This window comes from Dendrobium catenatum, unplaced genomic scaffold (assembly GCF_001605985.2).
Source record: "Dendrobium catenatum unplaced genomic scaffold, ASM160598v2 fragScaff_scaffold_651, whole genome shotgun sequence".
NCBI classification, from domain to species: domain Eukaryota; kingdom Viridiplantae; phylum Streptophyta; class Magnoliopsida; order Asparagales; family Orchidaceae; genus Dendrobium; species Dendrobium catenatum.
Genome location: NW_021319113.1, coordinates 1,554,572 through 1,566,923, shown reverse-complemented (window position 1 = coordinate 1,566,923; position 12,352 = coordinate 1,554,572). Strand labels below are relative to the sequence as shown.

The 12,352-nt window shown below is 37.7% G+C and overlaps 1 protein-coding gene across 1 annotated transcript; it reads left to right on the top strand.

Moving 5' to 3' along the window:
• Positions 1-3,266: 3,266 nt before the first annotated feature.
• On the top strand, positions 3,267-4,211 carry LOC110115244 (uncharacterized mitochondrial protein AtMg00810-like). Its single transcript, XM_020848421.2, has one exon. It carries the CDS (start codon positions 3,267-3,269, stop codon positions 4,209-4,211), a length of 945 nt encoding a protein of 314 aa, XP_020704080.1.
• The last annotated feature ends 8,141 nt before the right edge of the window (positions 4,212-12,352 follow it).

Genomic DNA, 12,352 nt, shown 5'->3' with positions numbered 1-12,352 from the left:
AAACTATGTAAATTGTGCAAGACAAGAAAATACGATTAATTACTTTCTTCTTACTGTTATCTTCTTCAATGAGTTCTTGCAACTCAACTCTCGGTTAAGAGTTTCTACATGGTATCAAGAGTCTTCTGGTTCTCAAGACCTGGCCATGGCATCTCAATCCGCCGCGTCATCGTCTACTGCCGCTACTACGGTCAGCGCATTGTCGACTCCGGCAATCTCCCCATCTCTCAAGTTCGTTATATCTAACCTGAAATTTCTTGTTCCCCACGCGTTAAGCCCGGAAAACTTTCTCATTTGGAGTACACAGATTGCCAAGCTTTTCAAAGCAAATGGTTTCGCCGCATTCCTAGAACCCAAATCCGAGTCCGAAAATGCAGATCCAAATCTTGATCCTCAAATCTGGTCTATCACGGATCAGAATCTTGCGACTGCAATGTGCTCTACTATCGCTCCTTCTGTTCTACCTTATGTGATTCATCTTGAATCCACACACGACATTTGGTCTACGCTTCATACTCGGTTCCAATCCTCTAACCGTTCTAAAGTAATACAGCTCAAGAACGAGCTTCATAACATCTCGATGCAAAACCTCACCATGACTCAGTATCTTATTGAGATCAAGAAAATAGTAGATCAAATTGCCTCTGCGGGTTTTTCGGTAGATCCTGAAGTAGATCCTGAAGACATCATCATCTACATTCTCAACGGGCTACCTCCCGAATATCAGTCCTTCACCACCTCAATTCGCACACTGCAGACTTCACTTTCTCTCGACATCTTGTATTCTCTTCTTATCAGCGAAGAAATACATCTTAAAGCTGCTGCCGCCAAATTTCCCAGGTTGCCCGAAAATCAGGCTGCTTTGTACGCATCTAGAGGTCGCGGTCGTCGTGGTCGGATTCGAAATAATTCCGATACCAATTCTTTCAACCGTCCATCTCAATCCTCTACTATCTTCTGCCAAATATGCAAGAAGAAAGGACATCAAGCTGATGCGTGTTGGCATCGGCTCAACATCAATTACAAGCCAAATCAACAATCAAACAAGAACTCGAATGCGCTTCTAGCCAGTACCGAGAACAGCTCATCTACCGACTGATATATCAACTCGGGAGCCTCAGCTCATATGACGAATACTTTGGAAAATTTGTCCAATTCTACTACCTACAACGAACCTGATTCGGTAACAATCGGGGACGGAAGGTCGGTTCCTATTTCCCATACAGGCACTGGTATCCTTCCCACCCCCGATAGTAAGCTTCTTCTCTCTAAACTTTTACACATTCCTTCTTTATCATATAATCTGTTGTCCATTTCTAAGCTTGTTAAAGATAATAACTTAGCCATTATATTTGATCAAAATGGGTTTGTTTTCAAGGACCGGCAGAGCAACCGAACTATTCTTACAGGTCCATGTAAGGATGGGTTATACAAGCTTGCTTCCCCTCGATCAGCTCAGCCCACGGGTCTCTCGGCCACCAGACAATCTGTCATCAACTGGCATCAGCGTTTGGGACATCCTAACCATCGCATTATCCAGCAGATTGCAAATCTTAATCCATCTCTCTGTATCTCTTCTTATTCAAATATGTGTAAATCTTGTGCTTCTTGTAAAGGCCAGAAATTAGTCTTTGATAATTCCACTAGCTGTACTACTGCTCCGTTAGAACTAATTCACTCCGATGTTTGGGGACCGGCTCTTGTTCCCTCTCATCAGGGGTTTCGCTATTATGTAATTTTCATTGATGATTACTCCAGGTTTTCTTGGTTATTTCTGCTTATTTCTAAAACTGAAGTTACAAACATTTTTATACAATTTGTGTCTTTTATTGAACGTCAAACGAACTGCAAGCTCAAGACCATTCGGACTGATGGCGGCGACGAGTTCGTCAATCACAAATTTCAAGCATTTACTAGGAACATTGGCATCTGTCATCAGACAGCTTGTCCCTATACCCCTGAACAAAATGGGGTCTCCGAAAGAAAGCACATTCACGTTATTTCGACCGCTCGCACACTTCTTCACAACGCAGGGATGCCTATGGACTACTGGGTTGATGCAGTTTACACAGCGATCTACCTCATTAATCTTCTTCCCTCTAAGACGATCAACAATTCTACTCCTCTATACAGAATGTTTCACACCACACCGTCGTACGATCATCTTCGTCCGTTTGGTTGTTTGTGTTACCCTCTGATTCCTAGAACGCATCGTAACAAACTAAACCGAACCTCATCAGAATGCGTTCTTCTTGGCTATTCCGATGTTATGAAAGGCAATAAATGTCAAAATTTAGTGAACTACAAAGTTATTTACTCCCATCATGTACAATTTAATGAAACTGTTTTTCCTTTCATTAACAGGAAACCGGCTCAACCGTCTCCTACTATGCCTCTGCCACCATCACTACTAACCCCTGCTTCTGTTCAGCAACACAACTCCTCATCAGGCTCTGTGCGTAATACTACTCCTACGGCTCCAAATACTACCGTCGCTACCTCGCCTTCCGCACCTTCCTCTGCTCCACTTGATGCAAATATTCCAGCCTCTGCTAGACTCGATCCAAATATACCGTCTGTTCCTTATCCAAAACATCCAATGACCACTAGGCGCCAAACTGGTTCACTGAAACCAGTTCAAAAACTGAATATCCTACATAAAGAACAATCTAGTTTAGATCCTACCTCTTACTCCGAAGCTAGCAAAAAGTTTGAATGGCGTCGTGCTATGGCCGAAGAGTTTTTTGCTCTTCAAAAACAAGGAACCTGGGAACTAGTTCTTCCTCCATCAAAGTGCTCTGTTCTTGGATTAAAATGGACCTATCGCACTAAGTATAATTCTAACGGCTCGGTTGCTCGGTTTAAAGCTAGATTGGTGGCACTCGGCAACCAACAGGAACACGGCTTAGACTACAGTGACACGTTCAGTCCAGTCGCCAAGCTTCCCACTATTCGTATCTTGTTCACAATCGCGTTGTTCCATAGCTGGCAAATTCTGCAATTGGACGTTACCAATGCATTTTTGCACGGTGATATCAACGAGGTCGTCTACATGAAACAGCCAAAAGGTTTCGAGGATTCCACAAATCCTAATCATGTGTGCCGTCTACGAAAAGCCATCTACGGTCTCCGTCAAGCTCCTCGTCAGTGGTATACAACGTTTACCTTGTATCTTCTACAGCTAGGGTTCTAGCATAGTCAGGCCGATCCCTCACTTCTTCTTCTTCATCGGGATAAACTGCAACTATATCTGCTTGTCTACGTGGATGACATCCTTCTCACTGGCAACGATCCAACAGCTTGTCCAACAGTTACAGCTTAGATTCACCATGAAAAATCTTGGTTCGCCAACTCACTTCCTGGGCATTAAGATCGATAAAACTCCTGATAAGTATTTTCTTTCTCAAGCCTTTTATGCTAATTCTATCGTCGAACTAGCTGAGTTGCAAAATTGCAACTCAGTCGCTAATCCCTGTGTTACAAAACTCACAGGTAATATATCTGAGTCCTCTCCTTGTTTCTCTCCGGCAGTCTATCGCCAACTGATCGGGTCCTTGCAATATTTGACTCTAACGCGACCAGACATTACATACGCTGTCAATGCCTTGTCACAGCATATGCACGATCCCGCCTCATCTCATACCTCCTTACTGAAAAAGCTTATTCGGTACATCAAAGGAACCACTGAATTCGGTCTTCCTATAACCAAAACTACTCTTCTGCTCAAGACGTATTCTGATGCGGACTGGGCATCGGATCCTGTCACCCGTAAATCGACGTCCGGTTTCTGCACGTTTTTGGGCGACACTCTCGTCTCCTGGACCGTGAAAAAGCAATCTACTGTGTCACGATCGTCCACTGAATCGGAGTATCGCGCATTAGCTACAGCAACGGCGGACACCATTTGGATCAGAAAGCTGCTCGCCGATTTTCGCGTGGATCATAACTCACCGGTTGACATGTTTTGTGACAATACCTCAACTATCGCATTGGCCAACAATCCCGTTATTCATGCTCGTACCAAGCACATTGAAATTGATCAAAGGTTTGTTCGGGAGCACATTCAAAACAGAGTAATTCGGTTACTACCCATCAGCACGATCGATCAACTAGCAGATATTCTTACCAAGCCTTTGTCCACTCCTCGATTCAAGTTACTTAGATCCAAACTGACAATCTCATCCAATTCTCAGTTTGAGGGGGGATGTTAGTGTACTTAAATAATGTGTACAGTCAGCATTCAGCTTCACCCCCTTTATTTCTTGTAAACAAATAGTTGTATCACACGTGTAATGTCCTACTCAGGACTCTATTTATAGGAAACTATGTAAACTGTGCAAGACAAGAAAATACAATTAATTACTTTCTTCTTACTGTTCATCTTCTTCAATGAGTTCTTGCAACTCAACTCTCGGTTAAGAGTTTCTACAGATATTACATTCATGTAGCTCGTAACTATGAGAAATGGGAACTAAGCTATATAGACCAGCTCATATCTCCCAGCATGTGGGACGATGACCTCCATCAAACCTCTCATTTGAAAGCAAATATTTGAATCCATCGCAACAACTCGTATTTCTTTGCGGCATAAGCTTAGAGTTGATCTATAGAGAAAGAAACTTAGAAGATGAAAACCAATCCTAATGAAGAGGGCGTGGTAGACGTGATTACCTGTTCAAACTCGAATGATTGGCTCTCTTCTAATCTCTAGAGCGGAGAGGGAGAGTGATGAGGCGTGAAATGAGGCATGAAAGGTAGGTTCGAGGTAGGGTTTTGACAGGAGTTAACAGAGTGATAATTTAGATGAAGGGAATAGTATTTATATTAGGTGGTAAGTATGTAAATAATGTAGTTTGGAGGTTAGGTGTGTAATTATAGTAGTTTTGGGAGTTAAGTAAGTAATATGAAAAATGAATTTATGTATTAAGGGAATACATGAAATGTTTTTTTGGTTTCTTAGAATATGTAAAAATATTTTCCACATTCAATAGAATGATAGAATGCGAAAAACTATTTTCTGGTTTTCCTTTGTTCCAAATTTTCGATATCCTCATTTGCCCTCGCATTCCGCCCAATGGTTCGTCGTGCTCCTTGTGATTCCGCCCGCCTCTGCCAATTAACAAAATAATGGAGGATATGTAAGCTCCCAAACAATATAAATGTTGTGCACACCCGGCACGGCAACAATATACAAAAAGTTACGTGGTAAAAATTGAACCAATCAAAAGATACCGACGAAAATCGCTAACGGAAACAAAATCCGGACATAAAATACTGCCAAACACGATGGTTCTGAAAATTGAGAAAGGCGGAATGTGCCTTACCTTGCGTACAGCAATATCCTGAACAGTCTTGTCGAACGAAAACAGCTCCGCGTCGTCCGAAAATCAACTTTTCCAAAATTCTTTTCGACTTTCCCTCTCCTCGAAAAATCAGATATTTTGTTTTTGATTTTCTCTCTCTTCAAAACGACTTATTTCAGCTTTATAAAACTCAGATTGGAGCTACTCCAGGCGGCGCAATGGCAGCGGCAGAGGCGGAGCAGTAGTAGGCGGTAGTGGCGGAGCAGCAGCAGGCAGCAGCGGTGTAGCAGCATCACGCGTTCGGGACGCACAGCGCATGCGAAGCTACTCGACGCTTCTGGACGCTTGTGACTTGATGCCTCGGGACGTGACTCAACACTTCGGGCAGCAGCGGTATCACGCGAACTTGAGGTTTGAGCGGGCAACAGACGCGGGCAGAGGGTTTTCAAGTCATTTTCGGGTTTATGGGTCAACTCGAACCCAACCCATTTTTTTAAACGAGTCAGTTTGTTGAACCCGAACCCGACCCGTTTCGCAAACGAGTAGACCCGAACCCGGATTTTTCTGGGTCAGGTCCATGTCGGGTTTCAAGTCGTGTCAAAAATTGACACCCCTACAACCAACAACCTAAATTGACACCCCTAGATTTGGTAACAAAAAGTCATTGGAATAGATGTATTAGATCTAGCCTATATTAAGAAGGATAGAAATAAACTTAAAAATTTTAATTAGAGAGTATTAGAATAACTTTTTTATAAGAGTAAAATTGAAAATTAACTATTACTAGGAGATAATAGCAAAAGAAAATTTATGTTGCTGACCCCACATAGTTGGATTAAAATTTGATGTTGTTGTTTGTTTTTGTTGTGCTCTCAACAAAAAGAATAACACCCAATTTTATCTTATATTTTAGTTTTGGAGAACGATTTTAATTTAAATAAAAAAAGTTATTCGTGTTTTTTATTTTCCTATTTAAAATTAAATTAAGGTTTTTTAATTATTCATTGAAAAAACACTAAAATATAGACATATCATTTATTTAAAAAATTTGTAATGTATTTGAAATTTTAAATAATTCATAATTTTATATTAAAGATTATGATGAACATATTAAAATAGTATAACAATAACTGATACATTATCAAAAATTGTCTTGATCGAGCACGAATCTCGAGGCATATTCAAGTAAAAACTTTCAAAATTAAATTTGGAACCATCCAAACTCAGATTGCAACAAATTCAGTCAAATTAAACATCTTAATGAGATGAATCAAATGACACCAAATTGATCCAATTCGAGCCAAAATGGGTCCAAATCAAGTAACTAAAGCATACCTAGAATATTCAAAGCATTAATTGGATGACAAATTGATTTCTAAATATAACATGCTTATATTCGAATCGAATGACTCGACGAGACGAATCCAATGAGCCCAAGATTGATTAATTCTAACATCATTAAGACACTTAAATGCTTGATGAACACTCCATGATCAAAGGATGAATTAATATTGGTTCAACCCTGCGATGGATATTCTCCTTATTTATAAGGTGCATCAGTCACAAAAATTTATAAATAGATCCTTACTCTCTACATGAGGGGCAATTTTTTGATCGGAGATTGGAGATAGCTCTGAGGCTTTAAGAATCCTAAAATTCTACCCATGCACCACTGCCGACGAACTTCCGTTGACCATCGCCTGATAGCCGACCATCTCTGGTCTGTGGTCTACTGCCAGACGACCGACTGTGTGTCGACTATCGTTGGACCACCTCCTGTCCGCCAATCATCTAAGGACCTCTCCCCGTTACTAGACATCCGCCCGTCTACCATCAACTACAGTCTCTCGGACCTCTGTCGCCCGTCGAATATGATTCTTTTTACCTACGTACATTGCCCGCCGATTACAGTCCCTCTAACCACCATCAACCGCTGACTATCGTCGTCCCTTCAACCTCCATAGCCTACCGACTATGATCCCTCCAGCCTCCTTCGGGTACCTGACTACGATCCCTCTGTCCTCCATCACTCGACTATGTTTCTGTTGACCAAATGAATGAGCTAATATTTCCTTGAGAACAACTCTCATTCTCCAAGCATATAATGTATATTTGTTATACTCAGCCAATGCCTTCCTACAAGGAAGTGACTTATTTATAATCGACTACAAATACTAGTGGGTTCATTCCAATTGGACAATGCTCCGTGGTTTTTTCCCTTACATAAATTTTCATGTAAAAAGTTATGGTGTCTCGTAATATTATTTCACCAATCTTTGTTATGTGTAAATGTGTTGGATCTTCGCGTAAAACTTGGACGCTAAATTCTATATCTCTCTAGTGTCGTGATTGTTTTGAGACGCAATAATAATATATAATTGTGGTGGTATAAACATATTAATTAATTATTAATTTAATTTTATTTAATAAAAAATAGAATGAATATTTTTTTTGGGAAATATTAATGAATATTTTACTTGACTTAATTCTTCATCTATGTTATATTTAATGATTGGCTGAGGAGAACAAAACATGAAATATTATAATTTATTGAATTTTATTTTGCCTCATATTTAAGAGCATATGATTAGAATCAAAACACTCAATCATTTAGAATACGTTTAGAAAAATAAAATTTGTATATTTTACCTCATATTTAAATCCTGTATATATAATGTGTTTATGAATTGGATTTAATTTTTTTTTTTGGGGGAAATGAATTGGATTTAATTTATCTAAATGTCTAAAATAATAATAATAATAATCACTGTAGGTTGGCGTAGCTTAGTATGCATACTATTCATGATTTTCTGAGACGACGGTAACGTCACAGGAGGTGATTTGACTTTGTAATTTATTTTATTTATATCTTAAATTGATAAAAAAATTGGTTAGATACCTTCTGCCTTCTGGCCCCAATCCTTCGAAATTCGAAAAAATTATCAACATCAAGGAAAATATTTTACTTTTTTTACTAGTTAGCGATAGTGTAAATATTAATAAAATTAATATTAATCAGTGTGATCGCTTCCTACAGAAGATTGGAACAATGGTTGCACTAATCAAGATGTTTTATATTCCTTAAGACTGATGACGTACTGACACAAATAACATCAGTTCTTTTTTATTTCGTTCGATTGTATTATTTTTATATTTTTTTATTTAAAAAAATTTATAATAAAAAGTTATTTTTATGATTTAAATACTTAAGTAGCTTTTTCTGTTCTAGCTTCACAAATAACTTAATAAAAAATTACAGTTGTTTCAAATAGATCTTAAGAGATATTTTTAGAACACGGGTGAATTCTTTATGTATTTATACGAATGATAGCTATTTTTGGATATTAAATTTATATTTATATTGGGTAACAATTTGTGCAGCTAAATTTTGAAAAATAATAGATCAAGCTGTGGCACATTGGTTGAGGGCATCTCCAACGGAGAACTCTATTTTTCACGGCAAAATACAACAAAACTTCAAAATGCCCTGGTGCTGCTCCAATGGAACTTCATTTTAAGTGCTTCTGCAAAGGTAACTATCTTTCTCCCTTTCGCGCGTTTTTCCGGTTGAGAGAGCAAAATAGCGTGGGTGAACAGTGCGACGCCAATATTGGCGTCGCACTGTCCACCCGCAAGTAAATGGCGGAAGATTTGGCGTTCGGCTGGAGCAACCGAATGACGCCATACGCAGATTTGGCGTTCGGTTGAAGACGCTCTGACAAAACAATTTTTTCCCCATTTATCAGCGCTCGAATATCCTAATCCCCCTCACAAAAAAAAAATGATTTTAAGAAATTTTTTTATGAAAGTAGAAGTTTTTTGTTTTTAATATTTTTTTTAAGGAGCTCAGAAACTATTTTTTGTAGTCATCTTGCCTTCATAAAAGAAATTGTTGGTTCTATGGCATTTTTTGTAGTCATCAAGCCTTAGCAATTGAATTCGTATAACATAAACATCAACAATGAAGACTTGCCCAAGGGTCGCTAAACCCAACTTGGCAAAATAATCAGAGAGAAGTCGCTTCTCACAGGAAATTTGAGGGTTCATATGGACCACTCAAATTGAGACACATCTTCCACTGAGAAACATCCATGGAAGCCAATCATTGCCACCAAGTGCGAAGCGCCGTATAAGATAATTACTCATCTAAGTTGTAAGGAAGGACCTTCCAAACAGGATTCAAGCTCGCCTCACCACACTAAGTTGACCAATTATTTCACTACCTCCATGACTTGAATGGAATCGCTTCCCACATCAAATCAATCAGGGAATTCCATTGAAAGGTCACCAACAATTTCAAAAGACTTGTTAGTAGCTACAATCTTCCTAGCTCGGCCCTCATCAACAGACTCCCCCATGTCTACTCATTGATAGGCAATCGAAACAAAGAAACTTGCCCAAAAACACATTGTTGAAATAAAAGATGCTAGTCAAAGCAACCCTAGAATTCGTATAAATAAAGGGTAAAGGAAACATTTCAAATCTTTTGGCACTTTCTAAAGAAACATTTAAACCATTATAGCACTTTGCATGGGGCTTCTCTTTTCTCTTTCCATTAGTACCTTAGATTCTTGAGTCATACTCTTTTAAACTTGTATGTCAGTAAGGTCAAGTGTCACCCTCATGCAAATTTGGATTCAATATGTTCGAGTGAGAGAGGGAGATCAAGAGATTACTTTTATAATTCGAATGATTTTGTACTCAGTTTCCTGCAAGCTTTACCCTTGCATGGTAGATGTAGGTAGAGAAGAACTAACTACATAAATTTCATTTGTTATCTCCATTTTCATTCTCTAATTTGTGTTTCTCTCTCTAATTTGCGTTACTCTAGTATACATGGAGTGTATAACTTTCTTTATTTTATTTGATTTATCTCCTATTACATCGAAAATTAGTCTGTCTATTACATTGCTTGTCAGAGATTATATTATAGCTAATTATTCATATTTGTCTACCATTAAGATATGTGCTAGGTGATTAGAGCCTAAAATGATAGTATTACATTTTATAGAGTTTAATGTGATTCTTAGAATGAATCGATTGAATAAATATGGTATTAATATTAATTATAGTAAGAAAAGTGTGTCTATATTAAATTAGAGAAAATATATATATTTTTAGGGTATTAGAGAAGTATTGTCATAAAGAATATTAGCCCTGTAAATTGATAGGATATGAAATAAAGGAATTATTGTATATCGTACATGAATCAACAATGTTTTCAATATGCAATAATAATATAGAGCTACTCAAACAAACACTAACTAATCACTCAAATGATTGTATCTAGCATTTCTTTATTCTCCCTTTAGAATAGACTTTAGGAGAGATCTAAAGAAATACTTAGAAAAGTGCGTGATTGAACTTTCTTATAAACATCACATCGCTACTATTTATTGGACAACACAAAAATAGAAGGTAGTGTTGTGGTGCTTGAAAGAGTGGCGTTGTGACTCCCTTGAAATGAATTAACTATTCGGCTCTAGAACTTTTGCACCGCTGCGACACTTACTGATGCGGAACGGTTACTTAATAAACAGTCGCGTCGCTTCACTGGTTGATCTCCTACAGTAACATCTTATTTCTAAGTATGCAAATATACTAATTCAATATTCATGATTGTTCTTGCATTTCTCCGTCGATGCTATACATCATATTAGGTTTTAACTACACATATGGTCATTATGTGCGTTAAATAAAGAGTGAATAAATATTGAAAATATCATTTAGCTTTATAGCACCAAAATCTTCATTATTACTTAATATATTCTCTACATCATCAATTCAAAGCGGGAGAATTATTGAAACATGAAAGAAAAAAATAAGTAAACTCATTTTCATTGAAGTCATAAAAGAACAAAAATACAAGAGAGTGATATCACCAGTAAAGATCAATGTATCTCCTTTACACACATTCTTCCTTAACGTATAGAGCTACTCAAACAAACACTAACTAATCACTCAAATGATTGTATCTAGCATTTTTTTATTCTCCCTTTGAATAGACTTTAAGAGAGATCTAAATAAATACTTAGAAAAATGCTGAAATTAGACAAGTGATTGAACTTTCTTATAAACATATCACATCGCTACTATTTATTGGACAACACAAAAATAGAAGGTAGTGTTGTGGTGCTTGAAAGGGTGGCGTTGCGACTCCCTTGAAATGAATTAACTATTCGGCTCTGGAACTTCTGCACCGCTGCGACACTTACTGATGAAGAACAGTTACTTAATAAACAGTCGCATCACTTCACTGGCAAATTGTGTTCATTGAAAGTTACAATTGCTACGCCGCGGCGCTGATGACTTTCGAATGGTGCAGCGCTTGATGGAAACTTTGGCATCAAAGCATAATAGATTGTGCCACCGCGGCGCTTGAAGACAGTGAACACGGCACTGGCAAGCTGACGATCATTTTGACGCCGCGACACTATACTTTACTTTAGATTTTCTATCATTTTTGAATTTTTTCAGCTCATTAATAATTAAAATAATACATTTAAACGGATGAAAATACATGTAAAAATATAATATAATTTAAACTTATCAACCTCGTATAATAGGATAAAGGCTTGATGTCTCTACACTTAAGAGGTGCATCATATGTTAAAAAATTTCCAAAATTCTGGAGATAATTGAATCCTCTATTACTGTTTCTCTAAGTGGTCTTTTCCAGGATTTTTGTATGCATGCTTATTAATCTTACAGTATTTTTTCTTATGCACTAGTTCCCGTGAGAGCTTTCTGGAGCTTCTATTTTGTGCTTCTCATTGTTTGTTAGTTTAGGTGCATTGTTGAATCGCACTAATCAAATTTTGGAGACTCATTAGATTGAATTATGTGGGCTAAGTTTAGTCTACTAGTAGTTTTCCTTTGTTTTCTAGGGCACCTAGCACTACAGCTTGTATTTATGAAATTTTTTTTTTGCTTTATAAGGCTTTATGCTTATCCAGCTACTGGAGATAGTTCTTTTTTTTTTGCCTGATCAAGTATTCTTAAATTGCACACTCTATTTTTATCAAAAGTTAAATAACTCTTTTTTATAG

Coding starts and splice junctions, on each gene's coding strand:
- LOC110115244 (XM_020848421.2), top strand. CDS start 3,267: ATGACATCCTTCTCACTGGCAACGATCCAACAGCTTGTCCAACAGTTA.